This window comes from Schistocerca gregaria, chromosome 4 (assembly GCF_023897955.1).
Source record: "Schistocerca gregaria isolate iqSchGreg1 chromosome 4, iqSchGreg1.2, whole genome shotgun sequence".
Taxonomy (NCBI): Eukaryota; Metazoa; Arthropoda; class Insecta; order Orthoptera; family Acrididae; genus Schistocerca; species Schistocerca gregaria.
In genome coordinates, this window is record NC_064923.1 from 726,957,411 (window position 1) to 726,984,222 (window position 26,812).

At 42.3% G+C, this 26,812-nt stretch overlaps 1 protein-coding gene across 1 annotated transcript in view; it reads left to right on the forward strand.

The window, feature by feature from the left end:
- LOC126267585 (atrial natriuretic peptide receptor 1-like) overlaps window positions 1-26,812 on the forward strand; it is a 323,447-nt gene that overhangs the window by 258,066 nt on the left and 38,569 nt on the right. The window contains exon 17 of the mRNA XM_049972878.1: window positions 9,726-9,824. Coding sequence (XP_049828835.1) covers window positions 9,726-9,824 — 99 coding nt within the window. The remainder of the gene's footprint in view (window positions 1-9,725; window positions 9,825-26,812) is intronic.

A 26,812-nucleotide genomic window follows, 5' to 3' on the forward strand; every position in this document is an offset into this window, starting at 1 on the left:
CAAAGTTAGGAGCTGCGTATGTCTTAGGCCAGAGTAACTCAGCGCGCTTTACCTACACCAGTGGTCGGAAATTGGCGGACCGCGGCCCAGGCTCGGACCACGTTAAGTCAAGAACCAGCCAGCGAAACATAACGTTCTCAAATTATTTTAAAAAAATATTTTTCTGTAAGTAAAGTTTCGTTCCAGCGCCACCCTTGTAATTTTTTTCTAGTAGTGTAAAATTAACTGGTGAATAATTACACTGAAGCGCCAAAGAGACTGGTGTAGGCATACCTATTCAACTACAGAGTTTTGTAAAGAGACTGAATACGGCGCTGCGATCGGCAACGTCTATAAAAGACAACAAATGTCTGGCGCAGTTGTTACATCGGTTACTGCTGCTACAACGGCATGTTACCCAGTTTTAAGAGTTTGAAAGTGGTGTTATACTCGGCGCTAAAGCAATGGGATCTCCGACGTAGCGACGAAGTGGGGACTTTCCCGTAAGACCATTTCACGAGTATACCGTGAATGCCAGAAATCAGCCACAACATAAAAACTCCGACATCGCTGCAGCCAGAAAAGGATTCTGAAAGAACGTGACTAACGACGACTGAAGAGCATTGTTCAAGGTTACAGAACTGCATTCCTTAGGCAAATTGCTACGAATTTCAATGCTGGGCCACCAACAAGTGTCGGTGTGCGAACCATTCTAGGAAAAATCATCGGAGTGGGCATTCGAAGCCGAAGGACCACTCGTGTACCCTTGATGACTACACGTTACAAAGCTTTACGCCTCGCATTGGCCCGTCAACACCGACATTGCACTGTTAATGACTGGAAAGATGTTGCCCGGTCGGACGAGTCTCGTTTCAGATTGTATCGAGCGGATAGACGCGTACGGATGTGGAGACAACCGTATGACTCCATTGCCCCTGCGTCTCATCAGGTGACCTGGTGGAGGCTGTGTAATGGTGTGGGGCGTGTGCAATTGGAGTGATATAGAACCCCTCATACTATAGATACGACTCTGACAGGTGACGCTTATGTAAGCATACTGTCTGATCACTCGCATCCATTCATGTCCATTGTGCACTCCGACGGACCTGGGCAATTTCAGCAGGACAATGCGACACCCCACACGTCCAGAATTGCTACAGAGTGGCTCCAGGAAAACTCTTCCAAGCTTAAACACTTCCGCTGGCCACCAAACTCCGCAAACATTAACATTATTGAGTATATCTTGGCTGCTTAGCGACAGGTTCGGGAGATACCTCCACCCCCCCCCCCCCCCCCCCCCCGCCCCGCGCCGTACTCTCACGGATTTAGGTACAGCCCTGCAGCATTAATGGTGTCAGTCCCCTCCAACGCTACTTCAGACATTAGTCGATTCCATGCCACGTCGTGTTGCGCAGTTCTTGCGACCTCGCATGGGCGCTACACGATATTACGGAGGTGTACCAGTTTCTTTGTCTCTTCAGCGTATAAATCGATGTCAGACTCTGGCAGTGTCTGAAACCCCCATTAAATCGGAGAAGGCATATACTTTTGACCACCATTCTTCTGTTCGTAACTGCTCGAACAATAGCTTAAAGCTACTTCATGAAACTTTGGACGAGTTCACTCGGCGGCGGAAATCTTTGACATCGAAGGATCGCCTTTGCAGTGCGGCTGCTTTAAGGCGCGGTTCCATTGGTGTGTGGCGGGATACACTTTGACACCGAAGTAGCTCCTTTGCGGTGCATCGGCACCTGCAGTGTGTCGGGCCGGTAATTTCATAAAGAACGAATCTAACTAAAGTATACATATTTTATCGTTACTTCGTCAGTTGTTGTTGCGTTCTTGCGCGAAGCGTTTCGGAATTATCGAGGCTTTTAACGTTTCCTTTGCATCTACATGAATCCTAAGAGGCGCAAGGTTGATACTGAAAATAAGACGTTTTTGACTGAGTGGACCGAACAATATAGTTTTACGCTACCTGATTGGTATAGAGCTGTTCCAGTTTGTCTCATGTACAACAGAACTGTCGCTCTTGCTAAAAGTGCCAGTTTAAAACGACACTACGAAACAACTCATCAGCAATACCAAAAAAATTTTCTTGTGGGTAGTCAAGCTTGTCAAGAAAGACTCCAGGCATATCTAGCTTTAATAAGAAAATTTTCTCTATTACCGAGCAAGAAAAATCTGTACAAGCAGGGATACGTGTGTGTTGAACATTTACTAAATACCAGAAGCCATTTTCAGACACCGAGTAGTAAAAAAAATGTATAATGGAAATGGCCGTGGCACTTTTTGATGAGAGAAACATGTTGTTCCATTGTAGGCAAGAAGTAATAAAGGACGAACCGAAATGTTTGCTGCTGTGAATAAAAGTAGTTTGCTCGAAATTCTGCAGAAGGCGTCTTGCTATGCCATGGCACTAGATGAATCATACGGTGTTGTCGATGACGAGCAATTGTCCGTTTTCGTGCTATTCTTGGATGCTGGAAGTAACGAATTTAGAGAAGAATTGCTATCAATATTGCCGTGAAAGGCAATCCTCGCAGAGAAGATTCATTCCAGACTTCTGATGACAAAATCAATCATTAGTTATGATAAAATGGTGCCTCTTTCAACTGACGGGGCCCCAGCGACGATCGGCAAAGCAAAGGACTAATAAAGAGAATCAGAGATAAGAATGCTGAGCTACTATCTCATCAATGCATAATTGACCAAGCAGCAATTCGTGGAAAACTTAGTTTGATTCTGAAAGAAGTAATAGACAGGTAGATAAGTTGACTAATTTAATGAGGTCTGACTCTGTTCTTCGGCACAGACAGTTCAAAGAGATTCTTTCTGAGTGCGATTCTGTGGATTCTGACTTGGTGCAGTACAACGGTGCTAGTGGATAAGTAAAGGTTAAGTGATTAAACGTTTTTGCCAAATAAAAAAAGTAACGTTCTTCTTAGAAAACTTGCATTCACAAGAAGCAAGAAACTATTGAGAGTCCCTCGCAAACGAATGCAGTACGCTAGCTGTAGCTTTCTTGAAGACATCCTAAACATTTAAATGTACTCAGTACCGAGCTACAAGAAAGTGGGAAATTACTATTGTCTTCTACTCGTCGCAAGCCGGCTATCGTTGAAAAAAGATATTGCACGTCAAGAATATTTTCACTTTCAAGCAAGTTATGAGGTAAAAGTAATTCTGAAATAGACATTTCAACATTGTGAAGTGTTATGTCAGATCTTAAGACGGAATTGTCGGTATGATCCAAGACTTTTCAGATATGGAGAAGCTGTCGAGATTCTTAACATCGACTTTTGAAGCTTCTCGAGCGGCAGAATGGACGGATGTGGTTGCGAAGTTGTCCTACCTTTCAAGGCCTTTATTCCCAATGGAGATACGAGACTTGTAGGAAAATATTTCTTTGCAAACGTATAAAACTGCATCCGCTGAAGAAATTTAGAATAAACATGTCCCAGAAAAATACGGAAATTGCAAAAAATTAATCACATACGTGGCTATTATGTTTTGCTCCACATATATGTGTGAATCTGAAGAACAAGTATCGCTCAAGAATAAGGGCTGTCCACCTTTTAGACACTAATCACATAAGCTGTTCCCCACATGAATAACTTTAAGAAACTAGCTCAAGACCGCAAATGAAATTTCTCCCATTGAGTTTTTAATGCAGATGTTGCTATCTATTGCATTTCAAAATTTTTGTGAGTCGAAATAAAAATAAAAAGTGAGGAATTTTAAATACATATCTACCTGTCTGTTGCAATTCATATTAGTTTGAGCATGAAAATTGAAATAAAACATTAGTGAGGAATGTGAACTTTCTTGTGGATTTTTAAATAGATCTATGACTGTCTGTTGTATTTCATATTATTTTGTGAGTGAAAATAAAAAAAATAGTCAGTAATATGAAGGTTTTCTTCTGGACCTCGATAAAAATTTTCAAAACTATCTGGACTCCATCTAAAATTACATGTCGATCCCTGACCTAGTCTATAATTATCCAGTATTTGAGAATGAGAGTGCTTAGTGCTTTCGAGCAGACTTTGCACCTGGTTTGTAAGGGTTTCGAAATTTCTCGCCCACGTCCCACACAAAATGATGAAGGGAAAAAAAAAGTTTGTTACTTACTGTTTTTTCGCTGAGAACAATGAACAATGAACAATGAATTGGCAATAAAAACACAGTACACAGAGTAATTCGCCATATGCTCGTGTCCCATACGAGACACTACTGTGTACTTCCTAGCGTCAGTCTAGCGGTGCCCTGAGTGCAATGGAGTACACGGTAGTGTCTCGTATGGGACACGAGCAAGTGGCGAATTACTCTGTGTTCTGTGGTTGCATCAAAGAGCTGCATCAAACCAGATTCAGGACTGAAGACCACAACAACATCTGTGGTTTCAAACATGACTGTCCTATTCATTGTTCCTCATTGTTGTACAGCTAGTACAAGTACCCATTCTAAAGCATTGCCAGGGACAACTAGCACAGGAGACGCATAATAACCTCTTATCGAGATCTGAAGGTGGTAATCATGCAACCGAAACCAGTAATCGACAGTTAAGTTGGTTTTCAAGCGATTTTGACAAAGACGTTCACTTCCTCTCGAGAAATCATCCCAGATTGCCCCTTACCACTCAAAATGAGTAAACTAATAGAGTGATTCGATTCCTTAAAGAATCGGGAACAGGACGGTTTACCGACTAACAGCCCCACGAGATTTATAACTGAAAGCCAGGTAGTTTATCAGTTTTAAGCCCCACACTGTCAAATCACTCTAAAACTTTGTGTTGTATTCCTAAAGATTAATATTTGTATCCGCAGCATGCATGAACTGAATTTACTACCTGACGTAGTAACTGGAAATGATGGATAGGAATTGTCATTTCGATTGAAAACGCTACAGATTAAGTATGCCTAACAAAGCGATTAGATACAAAGATAAATTTTTGGATAAAATAACCCTTTTCAGTACATGTACGTAATTTTCTAGTGAAATCTATAAGGATGAAGCGACGATTGGAGATTTCTAACAGGACCAATGTTCGAACCCGAGTCTTCTGGTGGCTCGGTAAATGCGCAAAACACTAACACACCTGGCACAGTGATTTTGCACAGCTACGTGAATTGCCCTAGCACGTTTGAAAATGCCATATCAGCGGTGAAAACACCGTCAGATATTATCTAATTGTTACATTGCCGCAGGAAGACTCGCGTTAAATTACGTCTATATAAATTATCTCTGGTAATGTTATTACCTCTTGACGACTGTCAAGAGCTTAGAAAATATCCCCTTCAAAATAAAATTTCTGAAAACTGTTTGCATTCGCGATTTTTAATTATTCATCTTTTTCTACTATATAACTGTTCTTCAAATAGAAGATCTCGTTATCACTGCACTCGTTTCCTTTTACGAAGGATATAAATAGATTACTAGTTTCTTGGGGAGAGAAACAGTTCTTTGACATTTCTTTCTCTTACTTTTTCCATGGAGCTTCAGCTTCGATCACATTACAGGGTGAATTAAGGCACGGTACAATAAGGGGCCGAAAACCCAAGATTACAAATGGGACGAAATAAATTGTTGTTTAGCGTTTCGCTATACTTGAGAATCTTCATTTATAAAAGCTCATTACCTACCCACTTGAGGTGGTCGGAAACAATAGGGAAAACTAGGTCACTATTTGCCACCGTAGCCTTTTTGGTACATTTAAAAATAATACGTCATTTTAATAGGCGTTAGGTTCCTTTGTGAACAGCTTCCCACCCTATTTCATGCACTTCTTAGATGGTTCCACAAGCCAGCTCATGAAATGAAGAAAGTGTTGTTCATGTTTTAACGTGATACTTGTGTAAAACCATTCCTCATTATACCGTCATTTCAAAAGCTCCTCACCATGTACTCGTACATTACCACTTCAGTATTAATTATTCATCATAGTTCATTTTCTGGTGACCACCATCACATCATCCGTAGCAAAATGACTATAAAGCTTCAGAACAGTCCGATATTTTACTGGAATTGCGCGAGTAGTTGTAAGTGTCTCTGCTGAGGTTTGAAGAATGTAAATTGTCGCAGTTACATATGAATGCCCCAAACAAACTCTAAGCTGCTTAGCATGTGTCCTGAACCATCGATTAACCAAAACCAATTTCGTGTAAAACGTACGGCGCTCTCATGGTCTCTTTATATTATTCAAGTTGTTCTTGTTGTGATCTTCGGTCCGAAGACTGCACTGATGCAGCTCTCCATACTTCTCTTTCCTGTGCAGACCTCTTCATCACCAGTTAATATCAATTTGAACCTGGTTACTGTATACGTCTCTTGTACTTCCTCTATGATTTCGCCGCCCCCCTCCCACCTACCGCCCATCGCTCTACCACGATTCCCTCCACGGCCTTATCAACAGATCCCTTCTTTGAGTCAAGGAAAGCCATAAATTTCTTTTTTCCCCAAGTTCTGTTGAGCACTTCCTCATTAGTTACGCGATCTACCCACCTAATTTTTGGCTTTCTTCTGCACCACTATAACTGATAATTTTCCATTCTCTTCTTGACTGAACTGCTTGTCGCCCACGTTTCATTCAGACGCATGGCCACATTTTAGACATATACCTTCAGAAAAGACTTCCTCGCATTTATATTCCATGTTAGCCAGTTTCTCTTCTTCAGAAACGTCATTGTTGGCATTTTATAGTGTCTCTACTTCGGCTGACATCACTCATACTACGGTCCAAGTAGCAGAACTGATCTTCTACTGTAAGTGTCCCATTTCCTAATCCAATCCCCTCGTCATCGCTTGATTTCTTTCAACTACGTCGTTTCACTTTCTTTGATGTTCGTCTTAAATCGTACAAAGACACTATCCATCCCATATAATTGCTAACCCGAAACCATCCTGTGAAAGAATTACAAGGTCATCGACAAACCTCAAAGCCTTTAGCTATTCGGCCTGATCATTTACCCCTTCTCCAAATTTTTCTTTGGTTTCCTTAACTGCTTACATAATGTACAGGCTGAATAACGTCAGAAACAGGCTACATTCTTGTCTCACTCCCTACTCAACCTCTGCTTACCTTTCATGTCATTCGATTCTTGTAACTCTTGTTGGGTTTCTGTGCATGTTGCACGTTACCTTTCACTAACTGTATTTTGTCCTTGCTACCTTCAGAATTTGAAAGAGTATAATCCAGTCAACATTGTCGAACTTTTCTCTATGTTTAGATGTAGTATAAACGAAGGTTTTCTTTTCGTTAACGTTATCTTCTAAGATAAGTCATAGGCTAGTTTTGCCTCCCGTGTTCCTACATTTCTCCGGAACCCTACCTGGTCTTCCCCGAAGCCGATTTCTACTAATTTTTCCATTTGTCTGCAAACAATTCGTGTCAGTATTCTGCAATAATCATTTATGATACTGTTGGTTCGGTAATACTGATTCCTTTCAAAACTTTCTTTCTTTGGAATTTGAAATAATACATTCTTCTTAAAGTCTGATACATGCTACATACCAAGCAAAATAATATTGTAATGGCTGGCTTTCATAAGGATCCCAATAATTGCGAGTGAGTTTCGTCTGTGCAGGGATTTTCTTTCAACTTAAGTCTTTCGGCGCTCTGTAAATTCTTCTCGCAGCGTCATATCCCCCGTCTCAACTTCGTCTACTTCTCTTCTCTTTCTATGGTAGTGTGTACTAGTTAATTTCCTTTGTATAGTCCTGTATAAATTCCTTCCATCTTTCAGATTTCTCTTCCTTGCTTAGTACTGGTTTTGAATCTCAGCTCTTGATTTCGTGTATGTCGTACAGGTATCACTCCCCTAGTTGCACGCCGTTCTATAGACTTGCAGTTTTCCTCTAGATATTCCAGCTTAGATTCGCACATTATGTACTTTCGCTCGGTTTCATTTATAGCTGTCCGCGTTCCATTTCGCCTTCTTCATTTGCTGTATTTGTACATTTCCCCCTTTCATCAATTACGGCCAGTATCTTCTGTGATATCCAAGCGTTTCTACTCGGTCTTGTGTCTTTACCTATTTGATCTTCTGCTGCCTTCAATATTTCACGTCTCAAAGCTTTCCATTCGTCTTTTGTTTTATTCCTTCTCCATGCTTCATCCATGTTTGAAACGAACCAGGTTCCATCTCCCATCATTTTTCAGTTTCTTCTGTTTTAATCTATAGTTCATAAATAATATGTCGTGGTCCGAGTCCAAGTCTACCTAAGGGGATATATTACAGTTTAAAATCTGCTTCGGGAATCTGTCATACCATTACATAATCAAAATTAATATTACTATTGTCCACAGTTTTTTTCCACGCATACATCATTCTTATATGAATCTTAAACCAAGTGTTACCGGAGATTAAATTACGCTCTATGCAAAATTCTACCAGGCTTTCATTCCTTTCACCCAGTCCATATCACCCTAATGTTTTTCCGGTTCTTCTACGTGTTATCGAATTCCAGTCAGAGATCACAATTAAATTTTAGTCTCACTTAACTGTGTGAATAATTTGTTTTCTCTCATCGTACATTTCTTCAGTATCTTTATTATTTGTGAAGCGAACTGACATATAAATTTTTACTTCTGTGATGGGTGTTGGCGTTGTAATTATCATGGCTACGATAATGCGTCCGCTGTGCTGTTCATAGTAGCTTACCCGCTTTCCCATTTAAATTCACTCCTGTTCCACCCCTATTTGATTTTGTATTTATGACCCTGTATTCACTTGACTAGAAGTGCTGTTTCTTCTGGTACCGAATTTCACTAATTCGCACTATATCTAACTTCAGCCTATCCATTTCCGTTTCTAAAACTTTGTAATCTACCTGCGCGATTAAGAAATGTAATACTATATGCGCCGAAGCGTATAATGGCATCCTCCAGACTAGTCCCTTTCCCTGAATCCACATGGGAGGGGGGGGCTGTGACTATTTCACCTGCGGATTATTTTACCCAAAAGGATCATTTAACCAAACAGCAGAGCTGCATCTCCTCGGGAGCAGTAGCGACTCTGGTTTCGCCATGTTTTTAGCTTTACACTGTTCCAGCATAGCAAGACCGTTCTGTCTGACGTAACAAGGTTAGATAATTCAGTCATCCAGACTGCTGCCGCTGCTACTACTGAAACGTCTGCCGCCCATCTTCACGAATCACGCTTGTCTGGCCTCTCCACAGACGCCCCTCCGCTGTGGTTGCACCTATGGTGCCCTATCCACATTGCTGTGGCACGCAAGCCACAGTGCACGGCAAGGTCCGCCATTAATGCGGAGACATAATTCATATTGCGCAATAGTACTAACTCTAGTACTAACCGGCCACCCTGATTTAGGTTCTCAGTGATTTCCTTACATCGCTTGAGCAAAAAATGCCAGGATGGTTCCTGTGAAAGGACACGACTGACTTCAATCCCCTTCCTTCCCTTATCCTGTGGGAACAATGACTTCGCTGTTTGTCCCCAAATCAACCAACGAACCTCGCAGGCAGCGGTGAGGCGCTTATTGTGTAGCTCACGGCCCCTGTCACTCCCGAGTGAGCTCACGATTTGCTGCAAGCTTTCACTTCCGCATTTCCGCAACGGACTTCCAAACGTCATGAGATTAAAACAGTTTGTCACAAACAAGTTTTAATCACATGTGATGCAATGCCAATGCATTAGATGCCATTATAAGCGTAGGACAATGCAGTGTTCATAACAGAAATTATTTTGTAGACCGTCATAGTGTCCTGCGGCTTGTTTCAGGTCCCTGCGTGGCGGGCGTGGTGGGCCACAAGATGCCCCGCTACTGCCTCTTCGGGGACACCGTCAACACCGCCTCCCGCATGGAGTCCAACGGCCTGCGTGAGTACCAGCTGACTGACATAACTTAGCAGGTTTACTCTGTTCACTTGCTAGTCCCACATCTAATGGGAAAATGCAGTTTGTCCATAAAGTGTAGGTAGCTTCTAAATATATCATAACTTCAAAGATATACTACTGGCCATTAAAACTGCTACACCACGAAGATGACGTGCTACAGACGCGAAATTCAACCAACAGGAAGAAGATTCCGTGATATGCAAATTATTAGCTTTTCAGAGCATTCACACTAGGTTGACGCCGATGGCGACACCTACAACGTGCTGACATCATCAAAGTTTCCAACCGATTTCTCATACACAAACAGCAGTTGCCGACGTTGCCTGGTGAAACGTTGTTGTGATACCTCGTGTATGGAGGAGATATGAGTTCCATCACGTTTCTGACTTTGATGGTCAGATTGTAGCCTATCGCGATTGTGGTTTATGGTATCGCGACATTGATGCTCGCGTTGGTTGAGAACCAATGACTGTTTGCAGAATATGGAATCGGTGGGTTCACGAGGGTAATACGGAATGCCGTGCTGGATCACAACGGCCTCGTATCACTAGCAGTCAAGACGTCAGGCATATCCGCATGACTAACGGATCGTACAGCCACGTCTTGATCCCTGAGTCAACAGATAGGGACGTTTGGAAGAGAACAACCATCTGCACGAACAGTTCGACGACGTCTGCAGCCGCATGGACCATCAGCTCGGAGACCGTGCCTGCGGTTACCCTTGACGCTGCATCACAGACAGGAGCACCTGCGATGCTGTACTCAACGACGAACCTGGGTGCACGAACGGCAAAACGTAATTTTTTCGGATGAATTCAGGTTCTGTTTACAGCACCATGATGGTTGCATCCGTGTTTGGCGTTATCGCGGTGAACGCACATTGGAAGCGTGTATTCGTCATCGTCTTACTCGCGTATCACCAGGCATGATGGTATGGGTGCCATTGGTTACACGTCTCGGTCACCTCTTGTTCGCATTGACGGCACTTTTAACAGTGGACGTTACATCACAGATGTGTTACGACCCGTGGCTCTACCCTTCATTCGATCCCTGAGAAACCCTACATTTCAGCAGGATAATGCACGACCGCATGTTGCAGGTCCTGTACGGGCCTTACTGGATACAGAAAATGTTAGACTACTGCCCTGGCCAGCACGTTCTCCAGATCTCTCACCAATTGGAAACGTCTGGTCAATGGTGTCCGGGCAACTGGCTCGTCACAATACACCAATCACTACTCTTGATGAACTGTGGTATCGTGTTGAAGCTGGATGGGCAGCTGTACCTGTACACGCCATCCAAGCTCTGTTTGATTCAATGCCGAGGCGTATCAAGGTCGTTAATACGGCCAGAGGTGGTTGTTAGGATACTGATTTCTCAGGATCCATGCACCCAAATTGCTTGAAAATGTAATCACATGTCAGTTCTAGTATAATATATTTGTCGAATGAATACCCGTTTATCATCTGCATTTCTTCTTGGTGTCGCAATTTTAATGGCCAGTAGTGTACTAGAGAGAGAGTATCGTGGTTTGTTGTAAAACGTTTATCACCTCTTAACGTAGTTTTATTTTGTACTTTGGTTCAGATTTAGTTTGGAGTGCATGAAAATGGTGACAGCCTATGAGGAGGTACAATGTATTATGTGATTTGCAGAATCATATGTGGCAAAGATATTGGCGATTACCGACGTCGGAATTGGAGGGTAGCACCGGCAAAAACCAGCGTAAAGATTTGTTTCCAGAACTTTTTAACAGACAAACAATGTCATAGACGTTCCTCGAAGTGGACGTCTCGTTGTATTTCAAGGAAGTGTTGATAAAGTGCAAGCTGCATTTCAAAGCAGTGCTCAGTAGTCAATTCCTCGTGCATCAAGCGAAGTTCCGGAAGCACAATCAACTGTCCATAAAATGTATATGCGATTACACATTTCTGAGTGCCAGGTGCAAACGGCCCAAGCATTGTAGGTAAACAATCGTCCAGTGCGGTATACGTTAACGGATTCTAGGCTGGCCTCCATAGATGCCGACAAAAACTACCAGAAAAAGTACCTGTTTTCAGATGAAGCAACGTTCCACACTTCTGAACACATTAGTTGCCACAAAAGAAGGATTTGAGGCATCAATAACCCACAAGCGTACTCATCCGTCATCGCTCGGAGCGCCGTGTTTCGTGTGGCCTAATGCACGATTGTGGTTGCAGGTCCATTTTTCTACGCTGGGAAAACCGAAACTGGAAATGTTTAGCTGGGCACGTTAGAACAGTCCCTACTACCTCCGATCGAAGATATTCAGCCGCTCATCGTCTTCCGGCATAATGGAGCACACTCTGTTTGCAATTTGAAAGTGCGGGATGTGCTGGCTGAATGACACATTTCCTAAGAGGTGGGTAGTTGGACGAGCGGTGATGGTACCATCCCTCGATGTCACGTCATTTGACTTCTTTCTGTGGAGTCATGTCAAGGATCTTTTGTGCACAACACAAGTCAGTGGCATTTCCACCCTTCGTGTATGAGACAAGTAATCAATCAGAACTCTTGTTGTAATTCTGACCCGTACGTAGGCGTAACTAGAACACTGCTTGATGATCTATGAGCGACGATGGGGGCACTCTTTGAAATTCTGGCAAAATATAAAAGAACTTTGCGAACTACTAAACGTTTTACAATTAAACACTGTTTCCTCTGACTGTTCTGAAGTTATGATTTTTTTTAAATGTTAGCTGGGTTTTATGGCTATCCTGCAATCTTGCCTCAATTTTTTAGGTTCACAATTATGTGGATGGTAGGTGAACCTAGAATAAGAATCGTGTGATGTATAACCATTAGTCTGAAATTCATATTTAAGGTTCTGTGAGGATTGGGTCAGTAATGTTTGTGATCCACGTGCTGTAGATTGCCATTGTTCCACAAAGAACTACTGATTGCCGCATGGACGTAGTTAATGCTACTTTGAAAGAATACACAACCGCCTATGACATGTCTAAAGAGATGTTTACCATTGTTTATAGTGCGTCATAGGTTGTCGGCGTTAGGGAATTACTTGTTACAGGATCTTGTAGATTTTCACTTGATTTGTGGTGCAGCCCGATGTTCTAGCGAATGGACAGAGAAAAGATCTGTAATCAGAGTCATTCTAACAGGAAGATATTTATCACTGAGGAGAGAAAATTACGAGTGATTGGGGTGTGAAAGTCTGTGAAAACATCTACCCAAGCTTCTTGTCAAACAATTGTTATCATCGTAGAATATGAGGGGATAATGCTGCATCGCACAGGAAAAATTCTTCATGAAGCGTCCATCAACTTCCAGACACTCAGACGCTTATATGAATACTGTGCGAAAAATACTCTATTATAAAATAGAAGTGTAGGCAATGAATGCTCTTGTAGTATTGTCAACTGCCACGACATCAATGTGTGGAGAACTGAAAATCCAAATGCCGTGTTGATCTCAACTCACTCTCAATCAATCTCTTTGAAGAAGTGGCCTGGAATAACCAGTGAGCTTACCTTGTTACTGTGAAGTGTAAGTTGTTTATGTCCAACAGAATCGGAAAAGTTTTATTGGACCATATGGTATATTATCTAATTAGTTCAGTCATCATCATCATCATCATCATCATCATTTAAGACTGATTATGCCTTTCAGCGTTCAGTCTGGAGCATAGCCCCCATTATAAAATTCCTCCATGCTCCCCTAGTCAGTACTAACATTGGTGCCTCTTCTGATGTTAAACCTATTACTTCAAAATCATTCTTAACTGAATCCAGGTACCTTCTCGTTGGTCTGCCCCGACTCCTCCTACCCTCTACTGCTGAACCCATGAGTCTATTGGGTAACCTTGCTTCTCCCATGCGTGTAAAATGACCCAACCATCTAAGCCTGTTCGTCCTGACTGCTACATCTATAGAGTTCATTCCCAGTATTTCTTTGATTTCCTCATTGTGGACACACTCCTGCCAATGTTCCCATCTACTAGTGCCTGCAATCATCCTAGCTACTTTCATATCTGTAACCTCAACCTTGTTGATAAGGTAATGTGAATCCACCCAGCTTCCGTTCCCATACAACAAATTGGTCGAAATATTGAACGGTGCACAGATAACTTAGTCTTGGTACTGACTTCCTTCTTGCAGAAGAGAGTAGATCGCAGCTGAGCGCTCACTGCATTAGCTTTGCTACACCTCGTTTGCAGTTCCTTCACTATGTTGCCATCCTGTGAGGATATGCATCCTAAGTACTTGAAACCGTCCACCTGATCTAACTTTGTTCCTCCTATTTGGCACTCAATCCGTTTATTTTTCCTTCCCACTGACATTACTTTTGTTTTGGAGATGCTAATCTTCATACCATAGTCCTTACATTTCTGATCTAGCTCTGAAATATTACTTTCCAAGCTTTCAATCGAATCTGCCATCACAACTAAGTCATCCGCATATGTAAGACTGTTTATTTTGTGTTCACATATCTTGATCTCACCCAACCAGTCTATTGTTTTCAACATATGATCCATAAATAATATGAACAACAGCGGAGACAGGTTGCAGCCTTGTCTTACCCCTGAAACTACTCTGAACCATGAACTCAATTTACCGTCAATTCTAACTGCTGCCTGAATATCCATGTAAAGACCTTTAATTGCTTGCAAAAGTTTGCCTCCTATTCCATAATCACGTAGAACAGACCATAACGTCCTCCTAGGAACCCGGTCATATGCCTTTTCTAGATCTATAAAGTATAGATACAATTCCCTGTTCCACTCATAACACTTCTCTATTATTTTCCGTAAGCTGAAGATCTGGTCCTGACAACCTCTAAGAGGCCTAAACCCACACTAATTTTCATCCAATTTGTCCTCAGCTAATACTCGCACTTTCCTTTCAACTATATCTGAGAAGATTTTACCCACAACGCTGATTAAAGCGATACCTCTGTAGTTGTTACAGTCTTTTCTGTTTCCATGTTTAAATATTGGCGTGATTATTGCTTTTGTCCAATCTGATAGAACCTGTCCCGACTCCCAGGCCATTTAAATTATCCTGTGTAGCCATTTAAGACCTGACATTCCACTGTATTTGTTGAGCTCCGACTTAATTTCATCCACTCCAGCTGCTTTATTGCACTTCAATCTATTGACCATTTTCTCCACTTCCTCAAATGTGATCCTATTTCCATCGTCATTCCTATCCCACTCTACCTCGAAATCTGAAACATTGCTGATCGTATTTTCACCTACATTGAGCAACTCTTCAAAATATTCCCTCCATCTGCCCAAGGCATCCACAGGATTCACCAGCATTTTTCCTGACCTGTCCAAAATACTTGTCATTTCCTTCTTACCTCCCTTTCGAAGACTGCTAATTACACTCCAGAATGGTTTTACAGCAGCTTGACACATAGTCTAGAACCTGTTTCCAAAGTCTTCCCAAGATTTCTCCTTGGATGCTTCAATTATCTGTTTGGTTTTGTTTCTTTCTTCTACATAGCTTTCTCTGTCTATCTGAGTTCTAGTATGTAGCCTTTTGATACGACTTCTTTTTCCTTTTACAGGCTGCCTTGACTGTGTCATTCCACCAAGCTGTTTGCTTCATACTACTTTTACACACTACTGTGTGTAAAAGTGTCCCTGTACCTTGCCCATTCCTTTTCCAATGACTGTAATTGACCACATTCAACTAACTGGTACCTTTCTAAGATCGCTGCTATGTACTTGTGCCTGATTTCCTTCTCCTGAAGTTTCTCCACTCTTAGCCTCCTACATGTGGACCTGACCTCCTGCACTTTCGGCCTCACAATCCCAATTTCACTGCAGATTAAATAATGATCAGTGTCATCAAATAATCCCCTAAATACAAGTGTGTCCCGTAAAGGCTTCCTGAATTCCTGATCTGTTATTATTTAGTCAATGACAGATCTGGTTCCCCCGCCTTCCCAAGTACACCGGTGAATGTTCTTATGTTTAAAAAAGGAGTTTGTGATTACTAAGCCCATACTGGCACAGAAATCCAAGAGTTGTTTCCCATTCCTGTTGGCCTCCATATCCTCTCCAAATTTTCCCATAACCTTTTCATACCCTTCTGCCGATTTCCAATCCTGGCATTAAAATCACACATCAGGAGAACACTGTCCTTGTCCTTTACTCTAACAACTACATCACTGAGTGCCTCATAAAAACTATTCATCTTATCTTGATCTCTCCCTTCACAATGCAAATATACTGACACAATCCTCATTTTCTTGCTAGACACTGTCGAATCTATCCACATCAGTTGTTCGTTTACATACCTTACTGCAACTACGCTGGGTTCCATTTTTTCCCTGATGTAAATCCTTACTCCCCATTGTGCTATTCCTGCTTTGTCTCCTGGCAGGTAGACCTTGTATTATCCCACTTCCTCTTCTTTCTCATCCCCTTACCCAAATGTCACTAACAGCTAAAACGTCCAGCCCCATCTTACTTGCAGCCTCTGCCAACTCTACCTTCTTCCCAGAGTAGCCCCCATTGATATTGATAGCTCCCCATCTCGTTACCATTGGTTTGCCAAGTCGTATCTTAGGAGTCCCTGGTCTGTCAGTTAGAGGTGGGACTTTGTCATCTCCAAAGGTCCGAGGCATTTTGCTCTGATTGTTGCCAGCCTCATATTTAAAGTACCAGCGAAGCAGGTTGCTAGCCTTACTTGCCCCAAGTACCATTGAGTTTTACCCCTAACGGTTGAGGCACTAACCGGTGCATTTGGTAGTCTTTGCCATATGAGCACAAAGGTGACCACGACTCAATATGCCAGAGATGCCCAGCCTTATTCCAAAGTAACTGGTATCCCGACTGTCGGGACCACTTACTTGGCCACTCATACGTTGCCTGTGGTTCATGAACTAGGACATGACTACAGGAACCCATACCATGAACCACTTAGTTCAGTATGTTATGTAATTAGTTTAATATCGGTATCATATTGTGGTGTGCGTACTGTAAGACCTTTGGTACACACACCATCAGATTATTTGACTTGTCGCTCTAACGAAGTAGGCGAGTGTCAGCAATATGTCTCGTGGTCTTATCGTGGAGTGTTTATCTTCTGCCATGAGGTCAGACGATAGAAATGCCACTTGCACGCTTAGAGTAGCTGATTGACGGCGACCAACTTTAAACAGAACTTGATTAATTTTCACACACATTTATTAAAATAATAAAAATCATAGATATTATGTAACTTGATTCTGGATGCTATTTACAATTGACAATGTGAAGTTCCTTTGGTCTTGGCACGTTAATCTTATTCTCACATATCTCTGATACTTGACAAAGTGTCTATACAGTTATCTTCATGGCAATGTACAGGAATATGATAATCTTATTAGGCGCAGACTGAAACTTGACTATAGAGTGGTACAGACTAATGCAGACTGACTAATCGGAGGTCTGTACACTCGTTATAATACCTCGAGCGTTTATGTATCAGTGCTCGAGTGTGCTCCGTGGGGAGAAAAGGTTCTGCATTAGCAGCAATCTTATTGGCTGCGTTACATATTAATACGCAGATCGGCGGAAGCAGAATTTGGTCCGTCTCTATGGCAGCGCCACATCGTAGTGCGGAGAAAGACGAGCGCTGCGCCTGCGCTGTTGTGCTTAGCGGGGCGCGCTCTAGTGGGAAAGTTGTGTACGCGCTGACTACGCGGAACTATGTACACAACACATATGTTTTGCATTGTCCCCAATGTTTTAGGAAATGTCCGCCTCCCTAGTTCACTGGTCAGTGTAGATGGCTGCCACATGGAAGACCCTGGATCGATTCTTGGTACTGCCAAGGACTTTTCCTTTGTGGGAGAAATGGTACAGGATGCACTCAGTATCGTAATGATAACTGAAGAGCTAGTTGACCCAATAGCAACGGCTCCACGGTATGGAAATCTACAAGAGGGCTGGGAGAGCAGTGTGCTGACCTCATACCCCTCCATATCGCACACGTACAACCCCCCATGGCACAGGATGACACAGCGGCCGGTAAACATCCCTTGCAGCAACACGGCCTCGATGAGTAGCTCGTAGTTGGTTACTGTGTGGGGACACTTAAACTTCTTCCGTTTATTTCCACCCCATCGAAAGAAATCATCAACTGTCTATTTTAAGATAATGCAGCAATATCCCCGTTCGTTTCAGCACCCAAGTTACTGGGGTTAATAAATGCCTTTCTAAATAAAATCTTTAACACCTGGCTCTTTAAAATAGTATCTTTTGACAATCCATTTGCACTACCCCACCGCCTAAGCTACTAGGTAAGTAACCTGTATTTGTATGTAGATCCCCAATGAAGATTGTAAAGTATCATTTGTTACCCAAGAATTTTTTTACTAATGCTAAATTATGACCGCAGTGACTTGAAAATGGTGCTGCAACAGCGACAGTAATTCTGTGACCAGTTGACATGCGTATTTAATGAATGTCAGAGTTACATGTTTTATTGCTTATTATAAATCCTCACACAAAACGAGTGCATTAGTTGCAATGAAGTGTAACATGAACCTGTTTAAAAATCCCCTCCATTGACAGATTTTCACAGGAACATGAAACAGTTACGAGTAACTAAGGTTGGCTGAGATGCAAGACAAGGAACCGATAGGTAGGTTACTACATTAGTAGTGCACTGATCCGTTTCCGTGATCTGACGACAGTGATTGCCAAAATTTGAATGCGTAAAATTATACATGCCAGAATGGCGTCTTCCTTCTACACATAAATGTGCGTTTACATCTGTGCGCCTTGCGGCTCATCGCCGTGCTTCTGTGGCTTGCCCTTCATGGAAGTAGCGGCACCCACTGTGAACGCAGGTGTGAATGGAATCACTCGCACACCTTGGTTGACGTTCAAGTGATTCATATGGCTCTGAGCACTATGGGACCTAACTTCTGATGTCATCAGTCCCCTAAACTTACAACTACTTAAGCCTAACTAACCTAAGGACATCACACACATCCATGCCCGAGGCAGGATTCTAACCTGCGACCGTAGCATTAGCGCGATTCTGGATTGAAGCGCCTAGAATCGCTCGGCCACAGCGGCCGGCCCTTGCTTGAGAAAGAGGCATTCAACCTACAGCGTGGATCTGCTGGTGTATGGGACGAGCTGCATCCGCACAGTGAATAGCCTCAAGGCACACAGGTCTAGACACATCTTAACACCCTAACGTTTACTAAATGCATTGCGACCTATACATGCCGAAGCCGATTTGAGATCTTACCATTCTTTTTAACAGAGTCGTTGTGTTGTCCGCTAACGCTGCTGTTGGTGTCCACTGTGGTCGATACCTGTGATCCCGAAAAGCTGCCCAACGAAAACTTTACATAATGTTCCAGGTGGAGAAGCAAGTAGAAATGACAGTTCGAACTGATCATATCACTAGCAGCGATCGAAGTGCCATCTTCGCTCCGCCTGTCTTCCTTCGTAACAGTCGCACCTTCTTCGAGAGTCAGCCCTAGCCTCTCACGAGAAATTCACCAATTACGAGGCACAATTCTCGTGGAGAGTTCTCCCACTTCTCAATCGTTTTCCAAGACTGCTACGTAACACAGGACTTATCAATGCAATTCCCACATTTTGCGCCCAGAAGCTTATAACTAAAGAAAGGAATACCTTTTGGCTCTGTCCTGCCGGTGCCTCAAAGGAACGCGTTAAGATGTTGTTTCCTGCGACTCTCCAAAGATTCCTATCTGCTTTATATGTATATGATGGATCAGCTGAAGGTAATTATGGGAAGAGAAAGTTTCAGTCTCGCACTTACTGAATCCTCACACCTGGTGTGCCGTATTCTGCCAAGGGCGTAGAGCCATAAATACTAGTTTAGTTGCTTTCATGGACTGTGCAGCTGGTCCCGGCGGAGGTTCGAGTCCTCCCTCGGGCATGTGTGTGTGTGTTTGTCCTTAGGATAATTTAGGTTAAATAGTGTGTAAGCTTAGGGACTGATGACCTTAGCAGTTAAGTTCCATAAGATTTCACGTACATTTGAACATTTTTTGAACTAGTTGCTTTCACCGAGTCTGCGTAGTGTCCATTGGTATGTTTTTCCCCTATCGACAGACTGTCCGCCCCCCTATAGCTGAATGGTCAGCGTGACGGATTGTCAGTCCTCTGCGCCCGGGTTCGATTCACGGCTGGGTCGAGGAATTTTGTCCTCCCAGGGACTGGGTGTTGTGCTGTCATCATCATCCTATCATCCTCATCGACTGCAGCTCGCCGACGTGGCGTCAAATTGGAAGACAGGCACACGGTGAACTGCCTGCCCGACGGGGCGCCCTAGCTATACGATTAATTGAAATAAATAAATCGACAGACTGGCGCCGTCTTCTCTGCGTTCTACAGCCAAGGCTCATTGCGTTCCACCTTCCGGGACCTTTACTGTACTTTACAGCGCCCTCACCGCCATAGGAACGTGGGGGCGGCCGTCATATCGTGCAGAACTCCAACGACGGCGTTACATGCTGTCAGCATTGTGTACGCTCACCCTGTCTAGTGTCTTCGCCGTACGCTGTGCTACCTGGAGTTGGCGTTAGCTTTACATCCTGGGTTAAGATTGTGGTGGCCCTCGGTCCGCTTCGATCTGCTGTCTGTCGTAAAATTGCCAGCCTAGCCAAACATAATTCTCAATAAAGAAAACGCTCACAATCCTTCCTCTATTAGCAGTCACTATCGGACAATGTTTACAACAAAAATTACAAGAATACGCTATTTTCAATTCAAATTAACTGTATCTACATGTTTGCTGAATCAGCATCTCAGAGCCGGCCCGCGGGCCGAGCAGTTCTAGTAGCTACAGTCTGGAACCGCGCGGCCGCTATGGTCGCAGGTTCGAATCCTGCCTCGGGCATGGATGTGTGTGCTGTCCTTACGTTAGTCAGGTTTAAGTAGTTCTAGAGATTTAGGAACCAGGTTTTAAGTTGTAAGACATTTCCAGGGGCAGATGTGGACTCTGACCACAATCTATTGGTTATGACCTGTGGATTAAAACTGAAGAAACAGCAAAAATGTGGGAAATTAAGAAGATGGGACCTGGATAAACTGAAAGAACCAGAGGTTGTACAGAGTTTCAGGGAGAGCATAAGGGAACAATTGACAGGAATAGGGGAAAGAAATACAGTAGAAGAAGAATGGGTAGCTCTGAGGGATGAAGTAGAGAAGGCAGCAGAGGATAAAGTAGGTAAAAAGACGAGGGCTGCTAGAAATCCTTGGGTAACATAAGAACTATTGAATTTAATTGATGAAAGGAGAAAATATAAAAATGTAGCAAATGAAGCAGGCAAAAAGGAATACAAACGTCTCAAAAATGAGATCGACAGGAAGTGGAAGATGGCTAAGCAGGGATGGCTAGAGGACAAATGTAAGGATGTAGATGCTTATCTCACTAGGGGTAAGATAGATACTGCCTACAGGAAAATTAAAGAGACCTTTGGAGAGAAGAGAACCACGTGAATGAATATCAAGAGCTCAGATGGCAACCCAGTTCTAAGCAAAGAAGGGGAGGCAGAAAGGTGGAAGGAGTATATAGAAGGTTTATACAAGGGCGATGTACTTGAGGACAATATTATGGAAATGGAAGAGGATGTAGATGAAGACGAAATCGGAGATACGATACTGCGTGAAGAGTTTGACAGAGCACTGAAAGACTTGAGTCGAAACAAGGCCCCCAGAGTAGACAACATTCCATTAGAACTACTGACGACCTTGGGAGAGCCAGTCATGACAAAGCTCTACCATCTGGTGAGCAAGATGTATGAGACAGGCGAAATACCTTCAGACTTCAAGAAGAATATAATAATTTGAATCCCAAAGAAAGCTGGTTCTGACAGATGTGTAAATTACCGAACTATCAGTTTAATAAGTCACAGCTGCAAAATACTAACGCGAATTCTTTACAGACTAATGGAAAAACTGGTAGATGCAGACCTCGGGGAGGATCAGTTTGGATTCCGTAGAAATGTTGGAACACGTGAGGCAATACTGACCTTACGACTTATCTTAGAAGAAAGATTAAGGAAAGGCAAACCTACGTTTCTAGCATTTGTAGACTTAAAGAAAGCTTTTGACAATGTTGACTGGAATACTCTTTTTCAAATTCTAAAGGTGGCAGGGGTCAAATACAGGGAGCGAAAGGCTATTTACAATTTGTACAGAAACCAGATGGCGGTCATAAGAGTCGAGGGGCATGAAAGGGAAGCAGTGGTTGGAAAAGGAGTGAGACAGGGTTGTAGCCTCTCCCCGATGTTATTCAATCAGTATATTGAGCAAGCAGTAGAGGGAAAAAAAAGAAAAATTTGGAGTTGGTATTAAAATTCATGGAGAAGAAGTTAAAACTTTGAGGTTCGCCGATGACATTGTAATTTTGTCAGAGACGGCAAAGGACTTCGAAGAGCAGTTGAACGGAATGGACAGTGTCTTGAAAGGAGGATATAAGATGAACATCAACAAAAGCAAAACGAGGATAATGGAATGTAGTCAAATTAAATCGGGTGATGCTGAGGGAATTAGATTTGGAAATGAGACACTTAAAGTAGTAAAGGAGGTATGCTATTTAGGAAGTAAAATAACTGATGATGGTCGAAGTAGAGAGGATATAAAATGTAGTCTGGCAATGGCAAGGGAAGCGTTTCTGAAGAAGAGAAATTTGTTAACATCGAATATAGATTTAAGTGTGAGGAAGTCTTTTCTGAATGTATTTGTATGGAGTGTAGCCACGTATGGAAGTGAAACATGGACGATAACTAGTTTGGACAATAAGAGAATAGAAGCTTTCGAAATGTGGTGCTACAGAAGAATGCTGAAGATAAGGTGGATAGATCACCTAACTAATGAGGAGGTATTGAACAGGATTGGGGAGAAGAGAAGTTTGTGTCACAACTTGACTAGAAGAAGGGATCGGTTGGTAGGACATGTTTTGAGGCATCAAGGGATCACAAATTTAGCATTGGAGGGCAGCGTGGAGGGTAAAAATCGTAGAGGGAGACCGAGAGATGAGTACACTAAGCAGATTCAGAAGGATGTAGGTTGCAGTAGGTACTGGGAGATGAAGAAGCTTGCACAGGATAGAGTAGCATGGAGAGCTGCATCAAACCAGTCTCAGGGCTGAAGACGACAACAACAACAACGTTCTAGGGGACTGATGACTTCAGATGGCTCTGAGCTCTATGGGACTTAACATCTGAGGTTATGATTCCCCTAGAACTTAGAACTACTTAAACCTAACTAACCTAAGGACATCACACACATCAATGGCCGAGGCAGGATTCGAACCTGCGACCGTAGCAGTCTCGCGGTTCCGGACTGACGCGCCTAGAACCGCACGGCTACCGCGGCCGCCTGAGCATCTCAGATATCGACAACATCAAAGTCGACGAAACAATAAGCTACTCAGTCTTTCGCATTGTTTAATTACAATCATAGAAAATGATACTTTATTGTCAGTCTTATTTACGGCTGATAAATTACTGGAGCTTGAGGTGGCTTGGTGGTGAGGCCTTGTAAATTAAAATCGACTCAGAGTTTATTTCCGTTTCCTTGATCAGAAAGGGCTAATAAATTTCCAAAATATCATTAGTTTCTCTAGACCTGCATTTGGCCGTGTGTTTTTAATATGTGTGACGGCCCCTGATATTTTATGCATGCATTCGTTAATATGCACTTTTATCCGCTTTTGTTCGGTGTAATTGAATGCTGCTGGTGATTCGCTCCAAGCACGGCACCATCCACGGGGGCTGTGGATTAGCATATTGACAAAAGACCGGGAGTTGCTGATCGCGACGCCCCGTTATTAGTTCGGCCCTGCCTCCACGGAAGTGGCTAACGGATACGATAGCCCCGCGATTCGTATCTATACGGGGGGAACTGATTGCAAATTTAGGAGTGTGACAATCAAAACAGTCCGGTTCATTTCTTCATTGTCTGTTATCTTCGGCAGTCTGGGTTGAGCATTGCCACTGGCGGGTACTCAACGAATGCCGATTCATTGGTTACAAAACTGCTAAGAAATTTTTTCCTATCTTTTTAATGTTGAGCCCAGAAATGGAATTCCAATCAACTAGTCAGTTACTCGATGGAATACCATCTTTATTTAGAGTTGTTTTTATATGGGTGTGACAGCATATGTATTTAGAAGTAAATTACTATGGGACAGGACGTCTCCTTATTCGTAATACATATACTAGTGCTTTGAAATATTGATTCGTCAATGTTTAACAGCTTATTTTTGTTTTAGGGATGATTAAATGAACTGCAAAAGACAGTGTTAATTTATGATTAAAATTGAGAGAATGACAATTAATATGAATAAAGCAATAAAAACCTCTTGCATTTAAAAGAATATAATTAGTCATACGAAAAATTGTTTTTGGTGGTCATATACTTTAATCAGATTTAATTTGTTTTTGATGTGACATCTACTATCAGTATGCACACAAAAGCAGTCATTAAATGAGCTATTACAGTAAGCATGTAGTGACACCTACTGTTATTAAAATAAAGGGCTTGCACCAATTTCTTGGGGTACGTTTTTACATTGTCATGGCAGCATCAGAAATCCTTTGGTATATATAATAGAGAACTATACCGAAGTGTTACCGAAAAGAGCAATGACAGTTGAAAGAGTGACATTCCATACGACCATTTTAGTGCTGTCAGCCAAGGAAGTGAAATATCTGACATTATTTAAATGCCCTTTTAATAAATATAGCAGAGTACATCAAGGGTGTGGTTTTAATAGAAACGATATTCGTATGCACTGTCAATTAAACGCAGTCCTTACTTTCACTAAAAAAACTGTAAGTAAAATGTGGGCCGTTAAGATGACTAAGCTTTCTATAATTCCGTGGCGTAGGTTGGCGGACTTCATTTTCACCATATCATACGGATTTTTGCTTAATGATTCAGAATTCTCAACTGAATCGTCGCTCAATGCGTGTGAAATGTCGTACGAAACTTAGCTGGAATTGTAGATTAAACCGTGGTGAAGTTATTTACTAAAATCTGTGGCGCGCAACGGATAAACGCAACTGTCTGTTTACCAACACACAACGGCGATCGTTTTTTTTTTTTTTTGGCATTTATACTTCATAATTGAACTTAATATTCTTCACAAAATCCCAAACGAAAAAGCTTTTGGGAAATACACTTTGCTAATTACTGGAAGACACAGCCTGTGAGAGAGTATAGACCGACTGAAGGTCATATCTGGTGAAGATGTTCCTTGATTACAGTCAAATTCGATCATCACACAATTCACAGTGAAGACAAAGCGTACAGGAATTCATTTTGCAGCGTCCCTTATAAAACTATAGAAATCATTTATATACTGCATTAATTTGAATAGCAGCAAAGTCCTCTTGGGGAGGACTCAGGATATGGAGCATGGAAATCGGTGAATCATGATTAATTTTAAACAACATCTATCCGTCTACCGGAAGAGGCGGGAATCTATGAAACTACAGCTTGCTATGCCGTTGTAAGGGCACAGGGTATAGAATATGATTAAATCAAGTATCGCGACATAAACCAAATCAGTCTGATAAAAACTCGACACGTACAAATACTACCAAACGTACAGGGTTTTATTCCTCCCAGAAACCTTAGTGTCATTGGTATTGCAGAAGATGAGAGGGAACAACAATAGGTTCAGACCAGTCCTGTAAAATTCTGTTACCAGAGGTATAGCGGCTCGTTTATTTCAATATAATGAGCTCTTTCTTGGTGGTTAGTATAACACAAAGGGCATTAAGAATTACAAACATGAAAAAAACCGATGGGAAACTCGACTGAATGCATGTTGGGAGATCGCTGAGGGCGACCGAATGATAAAATGATTAATGGAATTTACTCTATCAGAAAACAGCAATTGAGTTTATCAGTCGTGAAGTAAAAGATCTGTTGCTCCTGATCGAATTCACTCACTTAGGCTAAACGCTGCAAGACGCAACACTCCACGAAATTGCATACATTAGCTTATTATGCATTGGTGTGATGGATAGGGGGGGGGGGGGACAAAGAGCTTAATCAAGTCTACTGTGTTTATAACACGTGGTCTGGCTCTTACAAAGCACATTAACTGCTTCATGTAATTGTTTCGTATACAGGAATTTAATCATAAACAAAACAGAATTTTCACCAACAGCAGTGTCGCGTTTTGAACAAAATGTAGACATGTTGATAGCTATGTCTCCATAGGACATGTAACATACGCTAAACAATGTGGACTTACACCTGATCATGGTCCGAGCAACAGGCCTACTCACAATTCGCTGGCCCCACCAACAGTGTCTGTAAATAGCAGCCTCAAGACGGCGGTTGGAAACAGGACTTCATTTTTACTTCGGTTGGAAAGAATCCGGTATGCTGGCTAGCCAATAGAGTGGTCCAAAAATGGGGAAGAAGACCTGAGTTTACGGCATACTGTGTTAGTGGACATCTCTGGAACTGATCCAGGGATGTTGTTAATGCTATCCCCGGAGGGATGGAAACTTCTCTGGCCTGCACCGGTACGTTTGAAAATATTTACTTACACATATATATTGCACAGTTGTTGTTCGTGTTCTAACTTCGTTGCATGCTGTGTGCATCTTTCGTGCATACAGGAGCGAGGAACAGATATTGTTCAAGAACAGAGAACTCAGATATTAATTTAGTCTACATCTAATATCAAACAGTAAAAATAATGCGTATCTTTGTTGTTGTAGTTGCAGTGTCAGTCGCTAACAGCTTTGAACGTTGGAACGTTTACAGATATCGCAGATTTACATTATCAGTCAGTCTTCAGTACAATAACTATTCAGTACATCACGGGCCCAGGCCACTATGAAAGTCTGTAAATGTTACTCAACTGGCAAACACACAAAAATGAAATCAGTGCATGGATGATCGAACATAAGTACACCCGCCCGTGAAGATCCGGGAAGGGGATGCTTGCATTTCTTCGGTAGCGGCGTAATTGTTCATG